The sequence below is a fragment of the Physeter macrocephalus genome, chromosome 2, assembly GCF_002837175.3.
Source record: "Physeter macrocephalus isolate SW-GA chromosome 2, ASM283717v5, whole genome shotgun sequence".
NCBI lineage: Eukaryota > Metazoa > Chordata > Mammalia > Artiodactyla > Physeteridae > Physeter > Physeter macrocephalus.
Genome location: NC_041215.1, coordinates 128,261,445 through 128,283,245, shown reverse-complemented (window position 1 = coordinate 128,283,245; position 21,801 = coordinate 128,261,445). Strand labels below are relative to the sequence as shown.

General features: G+C 43.2%; 1 protein-coding gene across 6 annotated transcripts in view; it reads right to left on the bottom strand.

Annotated features, from left to right (window-relative positions):
• DAW1 (dynein assembly factor with WD repeats 1) overlaps window positions 1-443 on the bottom strand; it is a 43,464-nt gene extending 43,021 nt beyond the window's left edge. For 2 of the 6 annotated variants that reach the window (XM_028482348.2, XM_028482361.2), the window contains exon 1: window positions 355-435. In XM_028482348.2, coding sequence (XP_028338149.1) covers window positions 355-394 — 40 coding nt within the window. In that variant the 5' untranslated portion in view covers window positions 395-435. Of the gene's footprint in view, window positions 1-325 lie in introns of all 6 variants that reach the window. The other 4 variants (XM_024124730.1, XM_024124729.2, XM_028482351.2 and 1 more) reach the window with 4 other exon arrangements.
• Between the last annotated feature and the right edge of the window lie 21,358 nt (window positions 444-21,801).

Genomic DNA, 21,801 nt, shown 5'->3' with positions numbered 1-21,801 from the left:
GCTCAGTGGCCATGGCTCACGGGCCCAGCCGCTCCGCGGCACGCGGGATCCTCCCGGACCGGGGCACGAACCCGTGTCCCCTGAATCGGCAGGCGGACTCTCAACCACTGCGCCACCAGAGAAGCCCTGACTCAGCAATTTTAAAGACTTCCTGAAAGAGTCTTTTTAAAACTTTTGAGGAACAGAGTCCAGCATCCGACGCAGTGAGGGGCCCAAGTTAGGAAGCACCAGGCTTCCGGTCCCACAGGGATCACTCGTTCTGGACCCCACCTCTCGGGTCCCCGCACCCTCCTCTGCCCCAGACCCTCTTGGTACAGGTCCTCACATGAGGGCAGAGCGGGGCCCGGCCTGTACCTGGCGGGTAATACCGGAGCAGGAGGCTCTTGAGCTTCATTCTCTCGCCGAGGAACCACCAGCCGACCTACTTGGTCGTCATGGAAACGGCCAAACAGCGGAAGGCGCCGGCGCGCATGCGCGCGCCCACAAAAAGCTCCCGGGATTCGGGACTTGGAGCCGAGCCCCTGATATGTATCCTGCAGCTCAGGCGTCCCGGGGCTGGCGTGGGGTGGCGGGGGGGGGGTCCTAGATATGCTCGGGCGCAGAGTGCGCCCTGCCCTCCCCCCCACCCGCATCTGCCTCGGGGTTTCCGAGGGCGGGCGCCGGGTTCCGGGAGCCGCTCAAGCAGCGCGCTCCTGCCCGCGCCGCGGCCCCCGGAATCTACACCCTTTGGGGTCTGAGGGGGGTGGGTGGGACGAGGGCCACTCGTGTCTTCAGTAAGGGAGACCTCACAAGGGGCGAGGCGCGGCCGAGGACCAAGGGCCTCAGCTACAGTCTGGGCCACACGCACTTTAACCCATTGGGTTTCCAATACGGAAGGTTGGGAGAAATATCCCGCGCTCGGTTTCTGTTCTCGGCCCCTCATGCCCTGTCCCTGTCCCCACAAAAGAAAAATGACCTCGACGTAATCGCCTACATTTCCAGTGCCATGCACTGCGCCAAGCGCTCTATCCACTATACTCACAGTCCGAACAAGGTGTGAGTTAACGCACCATTTATTTCCACCGCATCTCAAGGATGAGACAACTGAGCATTAGAGAAAGTGCAGAACCACCCAAGGTCACAGAGAAGCAGGTGGGAAGGCAGACGTGTCAGAAGCCTATACCTGGAAGCCTCCACCTATGCTCCTAACCGTGGGTTTAAGGCTTTGGAGGCCTTCTTTTGACTTGTTCTGTTTCTTGCCAGCACGGGTTCTCTGCCTGCCAAGTTGAGTTTCCATCAGGAAGACTGGACGGGAAGAGTCAACGAGCCAGATTGTCAATTTCCTTTCAGGAATTTGGCCTAAATCCCTAAATTAATTTCCCAAACTTAAGCAATTCCTGAGTTCTCTTCATAGGCTTGGGCCACAGCTCCTTATCAGCTGCATACCTAAGGGTTTTCCTTAAGTTCTTACAATTTCTCTGCACTGGCTCACTTGTTTTACTTCACATTTTTTAATGTAATTTAAAAGAAAATTGTCAATACTGTGATATAATTCTCAATGAGGAGCTGCAGGTAACTATAAAAATAAATGCAATTTTTAAAAATACTATTGAAATACTCTATACTGTTGCCTGCCAGACTGCAAAACAAAGGCCTTTCCTTTCTTTCTTTTTTTTTTTTTAAAGGGAAAAATTAGCAACTATTTGAAGTTTTCAAGTTTTCCTCTAATCACGAGGAAACATCAGAACAACCGAAAACTGAAGAAACTGTAGAAAATAACTGTCAAGGTCAAGAAAGAAAAAGGTAGACTGAAAAACTACTCCAGATTAATGCACACTAAAGAAGTTGAACAACTAAATGCACTGAGTGATCCTGGCTCCTAGACCAGAAAAAAAATAGTTATAAAGGACATGATTGGGACAACTGGATGAAATTTGAATAGGGATTGAGGTTTGGAGTATATTTTATTAATATTATATCAATATTATTTCCTAATTTGATCATTGTACTGTGGTTATGTAAGAGAATGTCCTTGTTCTTAGGAAAAACCCACTGACTTATTTAGGGATAAAGGGGTATGATACCTGCAATCAACTCTCAAATGGTTTTGAAAATTTGTGTGTAAGTATAGACGTGTGTTGATAAAGCCAATGAGCAAAATGTTGAATCTAGGCGAAGGGTTCCTTTTGGGGTATTCCTTGAGTACTCTTGTAACTTCTCCATAAATTTGAAATTATTGCAAAATAAAAAGAGGCCTTTGTTTCCCACAAGCCAAGCCAGCTTCAGAGTATTCTGGGATATCAGTGGCAATCGCAGAACTATTTGGCTCCACTTTTGTTCTGTTAAGAGAGTCCAAGTTCAAGTACACTCCCTGTTTCACCCCTAATTCCACCTCCCTCTGCCTTTAGTTATAGCACCCAAAGCCTCCAACATTGTTGCCTACCCTTCACCACTCCCTCCATTTCCACGAGTTCCTGTCCTCCCTAAGTGGCTCTTTTCTTCCTGTTCCAGGTGCAGGATTTTCCCTACTTCCTCAAACCAAACTTTTAAGTGTTGTCCTTTGCTTTTTTAAAAAACATTCCAGCTCTGCAGCTTTTGACATCTCTCCCTTTGCTCAAGGAGCATGAGCCAAGTTCTCCCACGTAAGAGGCTAGAGAACCTCCTAATCATCCCCGTGCCATCGTATCCAGAGCTCAGGGCACAGTTCCTTGGAAATGAGGTCCATTCTTCCCATAGCCCATGCCCACCAGGGGTCCGCAGCCCTCACCTCCATCTTTGCTTGCGTGTCATTTATCTGGATGTCCAAGCACCCTGACTGTCCATTCAGTTTCTAAAGTTCTTCTCACAATTTCTCCCAAGGACCTCTCTGCTAATAAGACTCCTAGTATTCTGACTTAACAGCCCAGAATGCTGGTACCGAATATGTCCCCATCCCCCTTTCTAGGAAGGCAGTAGGGTTATATGCAAATGAGATGGTGATCCAAAGAGAAGTCATCAGAGTTCCTGAGTGCAGGCAGATTTCTCTTTTGGCCTTGGCAGAAGATGGGGTTAAAGCTGTGCTTAACTGACTCACCGTCTCCTCATTCCTGGAAGCTCCTGCATGAGTCTCTCAGCCTGAGGAAATAACTGTTGCACTTTAAATCACCCCCAGGGGAGGGCCATTAGTTGCAAATGACGTACAAAAATTTGCAAAAACAAAACTCCTGCATTATCCTGGTGATGGGAGCATATCCCGGTGTGTAGAGCACTTGGTAGGACTTTCTCACAGGGCTTTTAGAGGCCTCCCTAAAAGTTGTAAAATACTTTTAATCGATTCGTGGCATCCTGTGTTGATCTGAACCTTGACTCGCTAGATCAACAACTGCAATTCATATGGACGTGTGCGTGTAAATGTAGTATTGACCCTGGGTTTCTTCCCACTGACACCTGCCTTGACCAATCAGAAACTGAAAAGTTAGCATTAATGTTATTCACCCAAATCACTGCAGTCCAATGCACGGAAGCCACGCTGAACTTCAGTTCTCACAGTGTGTCCCGGGACCAGCAGTAGCAGCATTACCTGGGAACTCGCTAGAAATGCAAATTCTTGCCCTACCTCACACCACCTGCAGAATCAGAAGTGCTGGTCGTGAGGCTCCGCAATTCGTGTTTGGATACGTTTTCCTGGGGATGCTGATGAATGATGAAGTTTGAAAGCCACTGCACTAGTATAATAGGTTCCGTTGGCTTGGCCAGACCTGATTGAAATTGGATACCCTCTCCCTGCAATCAGGTCCTTTGTGTATTCTAAACAGTCTTCCCTGATTGTCAGGGACGGTAAACCGGTTGCTCAGATGATGTGGATAAGACCCAGAAACAACATGGGAAGAGGCTGGAATTCTTTGCATACTTGTGTTTCAGATGCTTCAGTGCACTGAGAGAGACCAATGGACATCAGACTAGGGTGGGAGAAGGCTGCTGGGAAGGAAGATGGGGAGAGAAGAGGCTCCCTACACATGGGAGAGGGAGAGAAGCAGGGGAGAAGGGTGAAGGGAGGGAGGCGGGAGGCGGTCTGGGGAATCCAGATTCAGCACGGATAAGGGACCGGCGGTGCAGGAGGGGTTCCAGCTACAGCGGAGCTTGATCGTTCCCATTTGACCCAGTTTCTCTTGGAGAGAGTCATGGCATCAATGAAAAGCTGTATCACTAGTCCTTTGGGCCCTCATTGAGAGCAGTAGACAAAAAAGAGAAGTACAGTTCCTTCCTGGAGACAAAGACGGAAAAAGGTGCAGAGGCTGGCGGTAGAGGTCAGCTGTGCAGCCCAGTTAATGGTGGCCCTGCCCCAGCAAGCCCCCAAGCAAGGAGCTGCATCAGGGCAGAGACACACTGATGACACATCCCTTTTTATCTTCTTCCCATCCTGCCTCCATCCCACGGAAGGGCTCACAAAGCCTCTGACCTTACCTGGGACCGGAAAACTGGTGGGCCAAGGTCCACTGACTGAATCATTCAATCAGTATGCGTCGAGGACCTGTGAGTCCCAGGCATGTTCCAAGTACAAGGGATCTAATTCTGAAAAAATATTTCAGGGGACTCGTTCATAGAAAGAATCAGACTTCAGGTAGGTTTGAAACTATTGCGTTTCTGGAGAGGGGGCACGTCTCTAGGTGAGACCACATTTACATTCACAGAAAGGCTACTAGTGAGACCTGCAGATCACACCAGCAGGGCTGATTGACATAGACTTGCCACTTGTAATTCCTTAGAGCAGACTGCCTGACTGGAGGCCTGGCTCTGCCATCTACCAGCTGTGTGCTCTTGGGCAAGGTCTGTAAACTCTATGGCTTCAGTTTCATCATTGGAAAGAAAGGAATGATCGCAGTATAGAATAATAGAGTTGCTCTCGCTGAGTCTGGCTCAATCAAAAATGCTTCTTAAGCATCAAGGATGGTAATGTTAACAAATAGCATTTATTATCCTATGATGTTTCAAACTGGGGAAGGGGTGTGTCCATAGTGTTCCTATTGAACCTGATGATTTGGATCAACAGTTACTCTGATAATCATTTACATTCAACTTGGAGTCCTTTGTATGATAGTTACCAACAGGTGTACCTTACTACTTATGTTAATTAGTATTAGTATAGTTGGTATAAACATTAAAACTAGCTTACATTTCTTAAGACATAACTATTTTCTCTGTAGATCCAAATAGGTTTGTCTTCTTAAAGAAATGGCTGGTGGGGGTTCAATAGAAGCATGGAGAGGGTTCTATACCTTAACAAGTCTGGAGATAGTCCAGGCTTGGACTGAACAGAACAGTGAACAACAGGTGTTAAAGGACCTGAGAATGTCTGGAACATGAACGAGGAGACCTGGGGTGGGCATGATGCTACCTTCCATGTCTGGCACATAGTAGGTCCTCCATTAACGCTTGATGCTCAAGAATCTGGAGGATGCATTCAGAAGGGGAAGAAGCTGATTAAGTGCACGTAGAGGGCAGGGCTAAAAGAGCTGGATGCACAAAGGCAGGTTTCAGCTCAATATAAAGGATATTGTGCCAGTGTGTCCAGTAATGTGTCAAAAAGTACTGAGAATTTCCCAGCACGGGAAGTGTTCTAGCTGAGGCAGTTTGTCCAGCTGCCAGAATTATTGTAGAACACAGTGCTAAATTAGCTGAGGGACAGGGCTAGATAAGAGAGGTCTGATTTCCCTTTGGATGCTACGATTCCATGATTTTGTGCTGTCTGTGTTTCTAGAAGAGAATAAATGTGGAAAGGTGAACAACAGTGGATTGCTAGTTGGAAGATAGAAGTTCCAACCCTGGCCTTCACATCAATGACCTACCTTTAAGAAAGACATTTGTCCTTCCAACCCTTGGTTACTCATTTGTAAATCGCTCTCTTTCATTCCATGCAGCTTCAGCATACCACGACTAGCTTATTCATGCTCTGAGCTTTTATTCTTGTCATTCTTTCCACCTGATAAGCCTCCCACTGCATCTGTTCTGAAATCTTACCAGGCTAGAATCACCTTCTCCACAGGCTCAATTCAATTCAATACAACAGTGTGTGGTAAGGAAAGGTTTCACAACACAGACTCTGAATTATTCCTACCCGGCAATTCCTGCCTTAAGCCCCCATTCAGAAGACTGCATCTGGACCCTCTCAGGTAAATTCATGTGACACCAGTGATTCCTCAATCATTTCATGTTTAAAACAATGTTACCTTCGGAGCTGTTGTTTTTTCTTCCTCCAGTGGAGTTTATTCTAAACTAGTGAGGGGGTCTTACACAATAGCGACATTTTATGGATTGATGGAGAAAAGGCCTGAAATTCTCAGTCTTGGTTATCCCTGGTCCTGGGCTCCTAGTTGCATTTATAACCCTCCCCCTGCCACCTTGATGAAGCCGAGTTTCGAGATGTAACTATGTCCTGCTTTGGGCCCCAGCTGGACCGTCCACTGCATATCACCTTTGTATTTCCTCCCCTAGGCCAGGGGACCTAGAAGTCTCCCTAGCTCTTTGTTAACTTCCACGCATCACTAAGGGGTCCTGCAAACTTTCAGTTATCTAAAATCACCAGATTGACCAGGAGAAGCTAGGGGGCTCTCTCCAGTCTGCATCGAGAGGCCATTTCTACCCAATTTCCACCCATTTCTGTGATTCGTGAAAGCTCCTTGCTTGTAGGATTCCAGTATCATTTCAGGGAAGCTTGGTGTCATTCTTCTTGGCTACCGAAACTCCAAAGACGCTCTTTCTCACACCCCCACCTCTCACCATAAGGAACTGTCTCCATTCTTCCTCTCTTTACCCAGATGAAAGGGTCGTTTTCTAAATATGCTGGTGATAGTGGTGCTGGGGGTTAGGGGGTGGGATTGGTTTACAGTCAGTTTGCTGATGCCCTCTGCCTGCCTGAGAAAAAGGCCCCTGTTAGTCTTGTGAATTATCGGCAAGCAGGTAAACACATCCAGCAGAGCTTTATTTAGTGCCAGCACCAGCAAAAGCCATGCCTTTGGACAAATTATAAAAAAGGTGTCACCTCTGGGTTGGAGGTTTATAAAGGTATCTCTTCACCGGTCCTGGGCCTCTAGGGCCAGGCTTAAAGGGGCACTCCCACAGCTGGCAGACCCAAGATGAGCACGGGCCAGGTTTCCCCCCAACTCATGGCCCCTGGCAGGGCTTAGTGGGCTGTCCAGACTGCCTGCAGTCCTCCACTCATGTCCAGGGGCTTGTTGATCACACAAAAGCCCTGACCCCTCTAAACCTCCCTATGTGGCACGTTCTCTACTGAAGCACATTTGCTTGCAAGCTCCTTTTCAATGCAAAAGAAAGCGGGGCAAGATAGCATGCCACATGATTCGGTTAGACTTGCCAGAGTCACACTTTCGTTGAACATAGTGGGTGACAATGTTCTCTTCAGGGAGACTTCGTGGCCTAGAAAGGATGCAAATAGGAGTCAGAGGATTTTGAAAACTGAATGGCAGTTCTCCCACTTATTAGCTGAGTAACTTTTCAAACCCCAGTTTTTTCACTTACAGTGGGGATAGTAAGAGTATCCGCCTCATGGGATTCTTGCAGAGATTCAATGATGTAAATATATGAAGTGCACTGTGTACCCCTTTAAATTTGCAGGCACCTACATTTTTTTAAACTTTATGCTGCAGCTATCTGCCTCTATAACTGAATTATCTAACTCTGGAATACTTACATGCATGATATATCTAACCATCTGTTCAAAATAAAATATCACTTTGAGGGATTTTTTTACAATCCTGTTACGGTTATTTAGCGGCTAAGCAACCCATTGGCAGCAGGGGGCAGCAGTGTACATATGTTATAGATGAGCAGTTTCGCTTGTTTCCTCTCAAAGTTCAGAGCCAGGGTCCAACCAGAGTGTAAGGTGTGTGCCGAGAACACGCCTTTCTTCTGTCTTCCCGAAACCTGTCTTGAGAGTCGTTCCCTGGATATACCAAAACAGTCCAGAAGACAGATTCTTATTTCTTTTATCTTTTTACAATTTTGTATTTATTTGTTGAGGTTTTGTCATTTGAAAGTGTTCTTTTTGTTTTGAGAGCATATTCAAGATTGGTGAGGTAGATTTTTTTTTGTTGTTGTTTTCTATTGCATTTAACTTTCCTTATGTGTTACTGCGGTATTCTTAATCATAATTTAATATATTTGAGAGTGACAAAAAAAGCATAATTTTTGAATGTATAATAAAATAATGATAATTTTAGGTGGCAGAGCTATAAGAAATAAAAACGTGTGATTTGAATAGCCATGCTAATGACACGCAACTATGTTAGCAATGGCAACAATAATAGTTAACATTTACTGAGTGACTTTTTATGCCAGGCACCGGGTTAAGTGCATCGCGCGAATTATTACCTGATTTAATCTTCACAAAACCTCTATGAAGTAAGGACGATGCCCATTTTGCAGATGAGAAACTGAGGTGCTGAGAGGACACGACAGTTTGAGATTCCTTCTCCCTGTTTATGGCCTTTTGAAGTAGTTCTTTTATTTAACCAACTTTTTTGCTTGCCTTTTAGTCTAAAAGTTTTATTTTAAAAAAAACTAAAATTATATTTTCTCCTGCCTCTCTTTTTTAAGAATGTAGCACTTTTATCGTGAATGAAGAACTGCTTATAATACTGCTTTCCTGAGATGAGTCTGTGCCAACTCAAGAGCCACCGTCCCTGCAGGACTCATGGTACAGCGTCTAACAAACTCCATGACCATGAGAGCTAGGCTGGCTCTCAACGAAGATTTTGACTTCACGTGCGCCTGTTGAACTGAACACGCGGTTGCCAAAAAGTAATATTTTAAAACAGAAAGAGAATCAAACTGCTCTTATTTTGTTTTGTTTTCCGTGGGAATATATACAAAAACACTTCTGAAAATAAAAACTTTTGAGACCTATGGTGCCATTATTATTGCTGTCATTGCTGTTGTTATTTTTTTTCCCCAGGACTTAAATCCCCTTCCCAGCAGCTCAGAGTAGCAATAATTGTGGGTAATTCTGGGAAGGTAGAGCTGACTATCTCGGCTGATCTGCCATAGGTGGAGCTCCACATCGTTTCTCTCTCACTTCTCTTTCTTTGACCCCGTTGACGCTTCCTTCTCGAAACTTCTTTTGCTTCCTCCTGTCTTTCTGATCTATTTCCCCCCCTTCTCATGTTTTAGTCCCACGTTGCCATCTCCAACACAGCCTACGTAACAGCATCCTTGTCCCAAACCAGCTCCTTTTCAGAGACTTCCTGTTCTCTTTTTTCTCATATTTAATCAGCTGATAAGTCCTTTTGTTTCTGAAACTCTTACTTGGCCACTTTGGCAGGGCTGACAGCTTGGCTCACTCAGTTCTGTTTTTTCTTACTGGTAGGATGAAGGGGACAGAAAATTGCCCTCAGTGGAAAAGACCCTGATGCTGGATAAGAATTTTCCCTCTCTGCCTACCATGCTCCCTCCTGCCACAAGGTCTGCCTCATGCATGGCTGTACGTTGAATATGCGTGTCCTCCCAAAGTGCATATGTTGAAACTCTAATGCCAAGTGTGATGGTAAGAGGAGGCGGGAACTCTGGGAGGTGATTAGGTCATGCGAGTGAGCCCTTATGAATGAGATTAATGCCCTTTAAAAGGAAGTCAGAGAGAGAGCTCCCTAACCCCTCCTCCCATGTGAGGACACAGCAAAAAGCTGGAAGGGGGCCCTCACTCAACCATGTTGGCACTCTAGTCTCACACTTCCACCCTCCAGCTCTGTAAGGAAAACATTTCTGTTGTTTATAAGCTGCCCAGTCTGTGATATTTTGTTATAGTAGCACAAACAGACTAAGACATGCATCATCATGATATCCAAACAACGTTCCTGCCGAGCACAGCACCATGTACACGCTCAAGAATTAAGGCGGTCAGAATTCCCTGGCGGTCCAGGGGTTAGCACTCCCGCTTTCACTGCCGTGGGCCTGGGGCTCAATCTCTGGTTGGGGAACTAAGATTCTGCAAGCTGCGTGGTGCAGCCAGAAAAAATTAAAAATAAATAAACCAACAAACAAATAAATAAGTTGACTATTATTTCCCTTATAAAAAAGAAAAAGAATTAAGGTGGTCGAAGAGTTCTCAGCTCTTCTTACCATAACCTGACTACCTGGAAGCCACTGGCCTAGAGAGCACTTAGTTCCAGGGCCAGGTGGAAAGCAGTACTTGGTGAGATTGTGGCGTTTGCTCCTGATGTGGTCATTTGCCCTGAACCAGCAGACATACTGGGTACTGATTTTCCCATAGTTAGAATCCATTGTTCTGGGATCCAAAGGATGGAAATTAGAGCGGCATCTCTTAATATTCCACCTAATAACTCACTCACAAAAGTTTGATTATCATCTTTTCAAGTGTGGTTTTGCCAATTTAGATGTCTGAATTCCAGGGACAAAATTGTTCCATAAGACACAACAGTGTTCCCATAGCTAAGACCTGCCCTTTGCCCATTGCAGATTCCTGTGTCCCTGGATAAACAGGTAAGAAAGGAGGGTGACCACATTTACTGGGGAGATTAGATCGGTTATTAAGGAGAAATGGAACTCCTGCTAAACTAGGCAGACAATGGGAAAATACTCCTCAAACCAAGAAATTCTATGGGGACCCCACTTCATGCCATGTCAAGTGGTAAAAATCCATGGAAGACCATGAGAACCAACATAAAAAGGACCTCCATGATTCATCCCCTTCAGGAGTGAAGGTTTGGGTTACCCCCTGAATAAAGAACCCTAACCTGATGAGGGGCTGACAGAAGACAAAGGCAACATAGAATGGGCAGTGGAGTAAGAAAGATACAAGTAACAAATACCCATGATCAGTTGCAAAAAATGTACATCGCTGTAGCTAACATATTCCTTCTCTCCATTTTATGTCATATTTTCATCTTTTCTCTCCTTTTTTTCTACTGTTCTACATAGGGCTTACTTTTCTCCACGTTATAGTATAGCAATCAAAACTGTGGTTAAACTAAAGGGGGAAAGACGGACACCCAGAGGTGAATGCTGCATGTGATAACATTTGGAGTCTCTGCTTCGGGGGGAAGTTGAATGTATTCTCATTTGCACGAGGGATGGTTTCGTTACAATAATGGGTGCATTTTTTTGCTGCAGTTGTTGTGATTTGAAAGTTTGTGAGGGAAGAAGGGAATTCATGGGTATCACCGATAGCCAAAGATGTCATCTATGACAAGAATTGGATATTGGCTCCAGCAAGTGCATCAAGGGGAAATGGAACTCCTGCTAAATTAGGCAGACAATGGGAAAATATTCCTCAAACCAAGAAACTCCAATCCCCTTGTATTGGTGGTATGAGGCTTTACTGCAAGCTGGAGGCTGAGAAACCCAAGACTACATTTCCCAGGCATCTTTCTACCTCAGGTTTCCCAGATGACCTTGCCACCCTAGCGGTCTGTAAAAAAGAATGGAGGAAGAAGTGCTTAAACCCAGTCTTGGGCTATGTTCTCAGCTACGATAGAAAGTTTGGAGACAGAGTCGGAAAGATGGGAGTTTGAAGCCCTATTCAGCTACTGCATCCTATGGGAATGTGGGCAATTTCATGACCTCTCAGCATCCCGTGGGTATAATGATAACCCCTCCCTGGGAAAATTACCGTGAGACATAAGGGAGATCATGAGTGTAAACCACCTAGTACAGCACTGGCACACACCACCAAAGGTTGGTTCCTCATCCCCTAACAGTTGACAGATCTGTTTGGCAGTTTGGCAACTGGTCATATCTTTTCCCCCAGATACAATGAGTAAAAAATGTGCAACGCTGCAGGAAGGAAAAGAAAAGCATCTATGATACCGGGCATAAAGCCAGGGAAAACATCACTCCAACACGGATCTGATTTCTTTTTTCTTTTTATTTCTTTTTAGAAGTAGAAAGTTATCTGGACAAAAGACGCCATTAGAAACTGGGGCCAATAACACGTTAAGACGTTGGACCGCATCGCTCTCTAACCAGATGTGCTAGTTAAGTGTTTTATAAGGGGTAGGGCTGTGTTTTGCTGCAGCCCATAGCCCCACTGCCCCGATTCCTCTAACACCTTGACTTACTCCTCTCTTGGAGCAGGAAGGTGCTATTTAATACCTAGCAATAGCCTAGAGTGATTTATTTTTTTAGTACTTTCCAGGTCAAAGTTCCTAAAATATGTTGTTACATGCTCTTCACTTTCATGCTAAAGCAGAACTGTTTGAATTGCTTGTTCTCAGAATTCACCCATGACTTAAACCTACAGAGGTGAAAAGAATAAAACTTCAAACTGTGTTTCTTCACAATGGAAACCACCACTTTTGAAACAATAAAGTGAAGTTAGCTTTCAGGGCTGGCTGTCTTGCTGAGGCTATTGTTCTATAAATGTTTGGTATCTGATAATCCAGAGCAGAACAAGAAAGCTATTCACTGTCAGGTAACAAAATATACAATGCGTGACAAATTTTCTGCTGTAAACTGCTCAGTACTTCCCATGCCCAAGGTGAAGGGAGGAAGTTCACATTTGAGAACTGGTTTGGAGGAGAGAAGGAACTTATTTTCTCTTTTATTAAAAGACTTCATGAACCTAATCAAAGTTGTGTGTCATACTTAAATATTTGCAGACTACATTCATTTGATTCTTCTAATATAAGCAGGAATACTGAAACAATGAACTGATATTTAGGTATATACCTATGTAAGTATAGTACTTAGATATTGTTTAATAAATGTAATAATTCCACCTATTTATTAATGGGGGATATGAAGGAGGTAAAGGGAAGAATGGCAGACAAAAGAGAGGAAAAAATAACTAAGACAGATGGTTAAAGAGGAGGAAAAGAGGCATTAAAAACAGACAAAGAAAATTGATACACACACTATGGAGAACAGTATGAAGGTTCCTTAAAAAACTAAAAATAGAACTATCATATGACCCAGCAATCCCACTACTGGGCATATACCCTGAGAAAACCATAATTCAAAAAGAGTCACGTACCACAATGTTCACTGCAGCTCTATTCACAATAGTCAGGACATGGAAGCAACCTAAGTGTCCATCAACAGATGAATGGATAAAGAAGATGAGGCACATATATAAATGGAATATTACTCAGCCATAAAAAGAAACAAAACTGAATTATTTGTAGTGAGGTGGATGGACCTAGAGACTGTCATACAGAGAAAACCTTCTCTTGGCCAGTTCTCAGAGTTCACAGTACCATCTCTTTGGTAACTGCTGGTGCCCACAGCTCTGTTTCCTTCATCACTGTTGGTTTCTGTTATTGTACACAAGAAGTAAATGCTATTGCTAATGGGAATCTTGGAAGCCAAAAACTCCAAGATTGGTGGGCAGAGGTGGAGCTCTTAAAAGATGTTAGAGCTCTCCACCCTACGTTTGGTAGTGTATATATGAGAGAGTGGCATGGGCCACTCTCTCACTTCGTCACAGCTTACCCTTCCCCCTCCCCATATCCTCAAGTCCATGCTAGTGGGAAGAAGCCGCATAGCACAGGGAGATCAGCTCGGTGCTTTGTGACCACCTAGAGGGGTGAGATAGGGAGGGTGGGAGGGAGGGAGACGCAAGAGGGAGGAGATATGGAGATATATGTATACGTATAACGGATTCACTTTGTTATACAGCAGAAACTAACACACCATTGTAAAGCAATTATACTCCAATAAAGATGTTAAAAAAAATAAAGAAAAAGAAAAAAAAAGACAAAGAGAAAGAGAAAAATATAGGGCATTTGAACAAAGCCAGGGAGAGAGAGAGAGACAGATGGTAAGTCTAAAATATAATAGGAAACTAAATAATCTGAATTCCGATTCTAGGTTTTGGGAGCAAGTGATCATAAGTCTAGGAGTGAAGCTGTTTATTTCTCTCCCCCCACCGGCTTTCCTAGTGTGTGTGTTCACCATTGTACCCCTCATGCCTAGCCCAAGAACAATAAGCCCTGTTCAATCACTGAATGAGGATGGGGAATCACCCCAGAACAGAAGGTCAGTTGCAAAGACATTGACAGGTACCCCCCCTCCCTAGTCGTTGTACAGCCTATCTTGGTTCCTTCTGGTAATGAAGAATACCTTTCTCGGGGCAGTTATGGAGAACTTTCTTCTAATAGGATAAATTCTCAGCCGGTGTCCACCACCAGCTCAGCCCTTGAGACTGGACCCAGCAAATCGAAGTCGTCTTCTATAGGACAGCCCAGCAGAAGCTGGCCGTACGTGACCACCGTGCCACCCCACTGCTCCTCACACCACCGTCCAGTCCCCTCTTCATGATGACCCTGCCCTCTGAAAACATTTTTCTCTTCTTCTTCTTCTTCTTTTCAAAGTATGGCTTATCCTCTTGGTGTGGTCTGAGTAGCGCAAAGGAAAGGGACTGTTATGTCACTCGTTCTAGAGACCACAAACCTCATGCTGTACCTTCAATTCAAATGACTTTTCTTTGGGCGGCCACATGGGAATAGGAAGAGCAGTTTTCATTTTACACGCCTCACACGAAAAGCAGTTTCCCTCCTCTTCTCTGGATACAAAGCTCTGGGAAGTTGTTGAAACAGGACAAGGACGTTTGTTGTCAGCTCAGTCTCAGCTCCCTTCACTCGCCAATTCTCCTTCCCACCAGGGATGTTCTCAGTGTTCTTTTCCTTCAGCGTCTGCCATTTGCAAGGGTCTTTCTGGACTCACTCCAGCTGCCAGCCTGTTGCAAGCCTCTACATTAGCTGCCCTCCTTAATAATCTGTCTCCAAACCCTTTCCCAGCCAAACTGCTTCTTCCTGCACAGCATTCTGGCAAAGCGGACGAATGCTGAGCTAGGCTGCATCAAGACCCAACTGCATGAATCCAGGCAACCGAGTTCACTTCCATTCCTCCTACTGTAAGGTAAGGAGAATAATAGTGCCAAAGTCCTGGTATCCTCGTGAGACACAGCAATACATGTAAACCTGTAGAGCAAGGCCAGGCACTCGGGAGGCATTAGCTACTATTATAAAGCTTACCCTGCCTCTGCCTCCCAAGAAAGCCCATGAGATTTACACATCATGCCAAGGAGTGGCTGACTCTTGGCTCCAAAGCGTCAATGGCAGAATTCCTTAATAGCGGACTCCTGCAATGGTATGCAAAATTATATGGATACAAACAATTTTTTTCCTGAAATTCTCAACCTTGGTTACACAGTAGAATCATCTGCAAAGTTTTTAAAAACGACTAATGCCCAGGCTGTCCCTCCTCTATCAGATATTCTGGTATACGTAGCCTGGGGTAGGGCCCAGGAATTGCTCCCCAAATAAGTCGAATGGGCATCCATGGGTGAGAATCAGTAATGCATAGCAAGTTTCTTAATGAAGGTGGACATCAGATCACTTGTATGGTTTTATGTGTGTGTGTGTTTGTGTGTGTGTGTGTGTGTGTGTGTGTGTGTGTGTGTGTGTATACACGAAGACATCACTCCCAGAAATTCTGATCCCATAGGTTTCAAGTGGGACCAAGTATCTCTATGCTTCTAAAGCTATACAGGTAATTCTGATGTGCTTTGGAAAACCATAATGCATAGAAAGTTTCTTAATGAAGGTGGACATCAGATCACTTGTATGGTTTTATGTGTGTGTGTGTGTGTGTGTGTGTGTGTGTGTGTGTGTATACACGAAGACATCACTCCCAGAAATTCTGATCCCATAGGTTTCAAGTGGGACCAAGTATCTCTATGCTTCTAAAGCTATACAGGTAATTCTGATGTGCTTTGGAAAACCATTGGCCAGCAAGTTTTCATCACCTTTCCAAAGGTGATGAAGAAAAGTTGGCTCCCAAACAGTAGTCTGAGATGTGGTATCTGTCAGGGATGACGTTTTCCCCAGTCCAGGCACCTCTCATCTGGACCCAGATGCTCTCATTCAGCTCCTGGCGTGGCCAGCCCTGCGAGGAAGTGCTACCAGGAAGGGCAGAGCTCTGCAGCCTCTGGCTCTTTCCTTCTCAATCAGGAAAATCACCAACCAGAGCAGCTTCTGTCACTGAGAGTGAGAAAGCCGGGAGAAATGGTTGGCGCCACGAGGTTGCTTCTTTATATTTATCCCAAACATTTTAGATTGAGTAAAATAACCTTAAGAAAGTTGTGTCTATTTCTGTCAATATTTGTATGTGAGAACAGATTTTCAACAATAACCGATAAAGATTAAATCCAAGAAGAAGTAGGATATTGTAACTTCATTTCACACCACACGAAATATAGATGTGCAAATTGACAAGCTTGTATAAAACAAAGTACACTAAAATAAAGTAAGATAAACTGTCATGTTGCTATTTGTTTTTATCTATCTAAATTCTTTAATACATTCCTTTTTTAAAAAAAAAGACATTTAGATATCAACATAACTTTACTTCCTATGCTTCTAAGATGAATTTCCCTTTATTCTGAAATTCTTCTTCCCATGCTTAAGATGTGAAAATATCTTTTCTTTAATGAAAGGATGGTGTATTTGCTCATTTGCTTTTAATGACTTTGCTTTGAAAAACAAAGGATTGGTAACTCCGTTCATCAACCTCCCTTCACTGTGCATCTCCCACACCTTTTTCTAAAAATTTTTATAGGAGTAGAGTTGACTTACAATGTTGTGTTAGCATAGTGAATGTTATACATATACGTATATGTATAACTGATTCACTATGCTTTACATCTGAATGTATATTCATATATAATACATAATACATATATATAATACATATATCAGGGAACTCAATTCTTTTAGATTCTTTTCCCACATAGACCATTACAGAGTATTGAGTAGAGTTCCCTGTGCTATACAGCAGGTTCTTATTACCTTATTATCTATTTTATATATAGTAGTGTGTATATGTCAATATACACACTACTGTGTGTGTATGTCAATATACACGCTACTGTGTGTGTATGTCAATATACACGCTACTGTGTGTATATGTCAACTATACTGTGTATATGTCAATCCCAATCTCCCAACTTATCCCTTCCCACCCCTCCCCCCCAACACACATGGTTCCCCCCATGATCGCATGGCTGGTGGGGAGCTGAGACTCACTGCCGCTGCCCAGCATCACGAGAGAGGACTGTACCACACATTTCACTGGCCCAGGAAAAGACCAAAATTCCATTCGAAGTACAGTCTCCACTGAATGAGTATCGCACCATTGTAAAGTCAAAAGCTCTCAAGTCAACCATCAAGTCATGGACCTTCTGTATTTAAACAATATACAAAGTACTTAAACAGTATACAAATACATGTATACAAAAATGAGTGTCTCCAAAATATTGGCATCTTAACAAGTGCCCCAGACGTTTCTTGCCTATGAAAACTCGACAACCAAAGTAAAGATACTGCGTTTTTAAAAAGGAAGTTTCTTTACTCAGATGGATCTATAACTAGGAACACATCAAAATGACTAAGTATTTGGGGGAAGCAGGGATTCATGAATTTGAAAAGTGTTTCTTTGGAATAATGAACAAAGCAGGGAAGAGAATGTTGGATGGATGGATAGAAAGATGGGCAGCTGGATGGATGGAGTTTGGATAACTGATGGAGAAAAGGGAGGGGGCTGGAGATAGGAAGGCTAGAAAGAACTGGGGAGAGGGAGATAATTAGATGAGGAGAAGAAAGAGGGAGAGAAATATAAGAGAGTAGATAGATGTAGGTAGCATCGAGGGAAAACATGCTGAGAGTTACTACGCAAGTGGATTAAATGGGGATTTTGTCCTCGGTTCCCTCCTCTGAAAACAAGAAAATTGATTTGGATTATCTCCAATGTCCTTTCCATTTCTGACATTCTTTGTGTGTATGAGGTACACAAAGAAGAAGAAAAAGGAAAAAAAAAACGAGATGAAAAGAGGTTCAGTAATTCCAAAGTATTAGACTATGTATTTTTTTTACTATGGTCACAGTAACAAATTACCACCGCCTTCCTGGCTTAAAGCACAAACTATTTTCTCTTACAGCTCTGGAGGTCGGAAGTCCTAAAATCTAGGCAGCCCTCCTGTGCAGTTGTCATGCAGGCTTAGATTCAGAGACGCATTTGATTCAGGGACCCAGGCTCTTTCCATCTTTTGACTGTATCTTCTTCTACTTGTGGCTGCCAAGACTGCCTTCAGGATACAATTGCCAGATTTAGCCAATGAAAATACAAGACACCCCATTCATTTTGAATATCAGATAAATGGCACATAATACTTTTAGTATAAGTATGCTCCAAATATTGCATGAGACATAATAATGCTTAAAAAAGTGTGTTGCTTATCTGAAATTCAAAATTAACTGGGTATCCTCTATTTTACCTGGCAAACTTCCTTGGGGGTCATATCCCTTCCAACCAGCCAGATGGCAAAAAGAGCATGGGTAATCATTCTCTAAGGGGCATTTATGGTTCCGGCCAGGATGAAAGTCTGCTCACCGATGAGCAGCATTGCATACTAGCTCTACACTCAGGACAACTTCTCCCGTGTCACTCCGGCAGCCACTCTAGCCCCTTCCTAATCTGCTTCAAAATGCTAATCTGTGCATAGTACCACTCTTTTTATAATCCTCCCAAACACATTTACATTGCCTAGGAACCCCAGCCCCTAACCTATTTCCGCAGCCCCATTTATGACTCACTCCACACTTCCCAACTCCTGCCACACTGTCTTCCTTCAGCACCTCATATAAATCTTTGAGCCAAAATGAAATTCAACTGGACCTCCATAATTGCTCAGAAAAAGAGAAACATCGGGGCCAAAATGAGCCGAGTGTCACATAAATTAACGCCCAGGGCCATACAAAGAGGGGCTGTGAGTAAGTCTTCCTACTGTTGAAAATTTTATGAAATCCCAGGTTTCTTTTCAGTCCTTTCTGGATTTAGAGGCCAGGGTCTTCAGCTGACTCAAGCAGCTTCTGTTAACATTTCCAAAAAGATAGAACGAAGAAACTAAACATAGAAAATAGTGCAAAATATGAATTTGTTTAAAGGAGGGTGGTTTTCAGGCTTCCGTTTAAAAAAATGGTCTGACCCAGTTTTCAACTAGGTCAAGTGTGGTAGACTGAGTTAAATCATGAAAGGCACAAATTACCCCCGAGCGAAGGAAGATTTTCATGAAGTCACTTCCTAACTGCTCCCTTAGCTTGAGGGGAACTTGACTTTCCAGCTGAGGGAGTGTCACACCCCCAAGGAAAAATGAACTCATGATTTTGACATCCCTCTACTTTTATTTTCCCATCCTTCTCCCGGCTTTCACCAGGTTCCCCATTCCTTCCTGCAATGGTTCATTTTCCCCTGGTTTAATGACTTGGAGTGACCCACAAAGATGGCTTTGTGGTGTTTTTCATCTTCTCCTTCCATTTTTCTTTTACTTTTATTAGAGTAAATACAAAGAGACCTGAAATTTAGAAAATCTAACAGTTTTTACCCTTTTTTCTTCTTCTATATTTTCACTCGCATCATAACTTAAATATTTTTTGCTCCTTTCACCCGATTATTTCCCTTAACATCTTTTTTTTTTTTTTTTTTTTTTTTGCGGTACGCGGGCCCCTAACTGTTGTGGCCTCTCCCGTTGCGGAGCACAGGCTCCGGACGCGCAGGCTCAGCGGCCATGGCTCACGGGCCCAGCCGCTCCGCGGCACGTGGGATCTTCCCGGACCGGGGCACGAACCCGCGTCCCCTGCATCGGCAGGTGGACTCTCAACCACTGCGCCACCAGGGAAGCCCAACATCTTTATATGATTGAACTCTTAGGATTTTTTTTTTCTCTTATGCCTTTCTTGTTTCTTTTCTAAAGGTTTTTCCATTACTTGGTTTTGTTAATCTTTGAAATTTGGGCCTTCTTAGTTTTCTATAAATATTGTTCTTTTAAAAATAAGCCTCATTTTATTCTTGCCTTGTGAACTTCTAACTTTCACATTCCCATTAGACATTTCTGATCAATTTCTCTTTTGTTTTTTGTGTTAAAACTTTGTTTCTCACTTCTCTTTCATTTATTTCCCCCCTTCATTCACCTGAGAGAGACATGGTCGTAACAACCCATCTTCTCAGATCTTCTTTGTCTATTCTTCCCTTTTTACACCCTAGCTCTTGCCTATATTTTTAGTTTTTATGTCTTTAATATCTTTCTCTCTTCCTCCTGACTCATTCCCTACTCTCTCTTCTCCTTTCTATCTGTGCCTCAGTTTTCCCTTCTAAGTTTTCCTTATTCCTCTTCTTTTCTTTAGGTCTTCCTGTGTTTGCTTCATCAAAAAAAAAAAAAAGGAAGAAATGTCCTCAGGGGAGAAGGGGGTGTGGGATGGATTGGGAGATTGGGATTGACATCTATACACTACTATGTATAAAATAGATAACTAATGAGAACTGACTGTATAGCACAGGGAACTCTCCTCAATGGTCTGTGGTGACCTAAATGGGAAGGAAATCCAAGGAAGAGAGGATATATGTATAGGTGTGGCTGATTCACTTCGCTGTACAGCAGAAACCAACACAACATTGTAAAGCAGCTATACTCAATAAAAATAAATAGATAAGTAAATAAAAATAAAATAAATTAAAGAAAAACAATCCCATCATTATAATGCAACAGTTCTCCCGCTTACATCACCTTCTCACCTCATGGGTTTAACCTCCTGATCAATCAAAATTCAAAGCAGAATTATAAATTTAACCTTAAAAAAAGAAGTCAGATATAACAACATATGAAAGGAATGCATAAAACAAATGTATAGTGTACTGAACAAATATTTTTTTAAAATTCACAGAACCTCCACCCAGGTTAGACTCCCCAAAACCCCACAGTGCCCTGTTTTGGTCACATTCTCCTTACTCTCTCCTGAAAATAAGTGTACTCTTTGCCTTTATGCTAATCATTTCCTCACTTTTCTTTAGTTTTACCACCTTTGCATGCATTCCTAAACAGTAAGGTTTAATATTTTCCTGTTTTTGAATTTTATAAAAATGGGATCATCTGTAGATAGATCCTATATATCGCTCTCTCTTGTCCTTTTTATTTCACTCAATGCTATGTTCAAAAGTCGAGGCTATTCAATAAAAAAAGAATGAAATAATGCCATTTGCAGCAACATGGATGGACCTAGAGATTATCATACTAAGTGAAGGAAGTCAGACAGAGAAAGACCAATATCATATGATATCACTTATATATGGAGTCTTAAAAATAATGATACAAATGAACTTATTTACAAAGCAGAATCAGACTCACAGACTTAGAAAACAAACTTATGGTTACCAAAGGGGAAAGGTCAGGGGAAGGGATAAATTAGGAGCTTGGGATTAACATATACACGCTACTATATATAAAATAAATAATCAACAAGGACCTACTGTATAGCACAGGGAACTCTACTCAATATTCTGTAATAACCTAAATGGGAAAAGAATCTGAAAAAGAATAGATATATGTATATGTATAACTGAATCACTGTGCCGTACACCTGAAACTAACACAACGTTGTAAATCAAGTACACTCCAATATAAAATAAAAATTAAAAAAAAAAATTCTAAGCTATTGCTGCGTTTAGATCCCCATTGCATGCGATATTCCACGATTTATCCATTCTGAAGTTGATGAACCAGTTTGGAGCTACTATAAACAGTGCTGCTGAGAACATTCTTATACAAGAATCTTGGCACATGTGTGCCCACATATCTCCAGGGTATGAATGGGACAGCACTGCTGAGTCACAGTGTGTGCTAATGTTCGGGTTTTGTAAAAAAATGCCAAGCTGTGGGCTTCCCTGGTGGCGCAGTGGTTGCGCGTCCGCCTGCCGATGCAGGGGACACGGGTTCGTGCCCCGGCCCGGGAAGATCCCACGTGCCGCGGAGCGGCTGGGCCC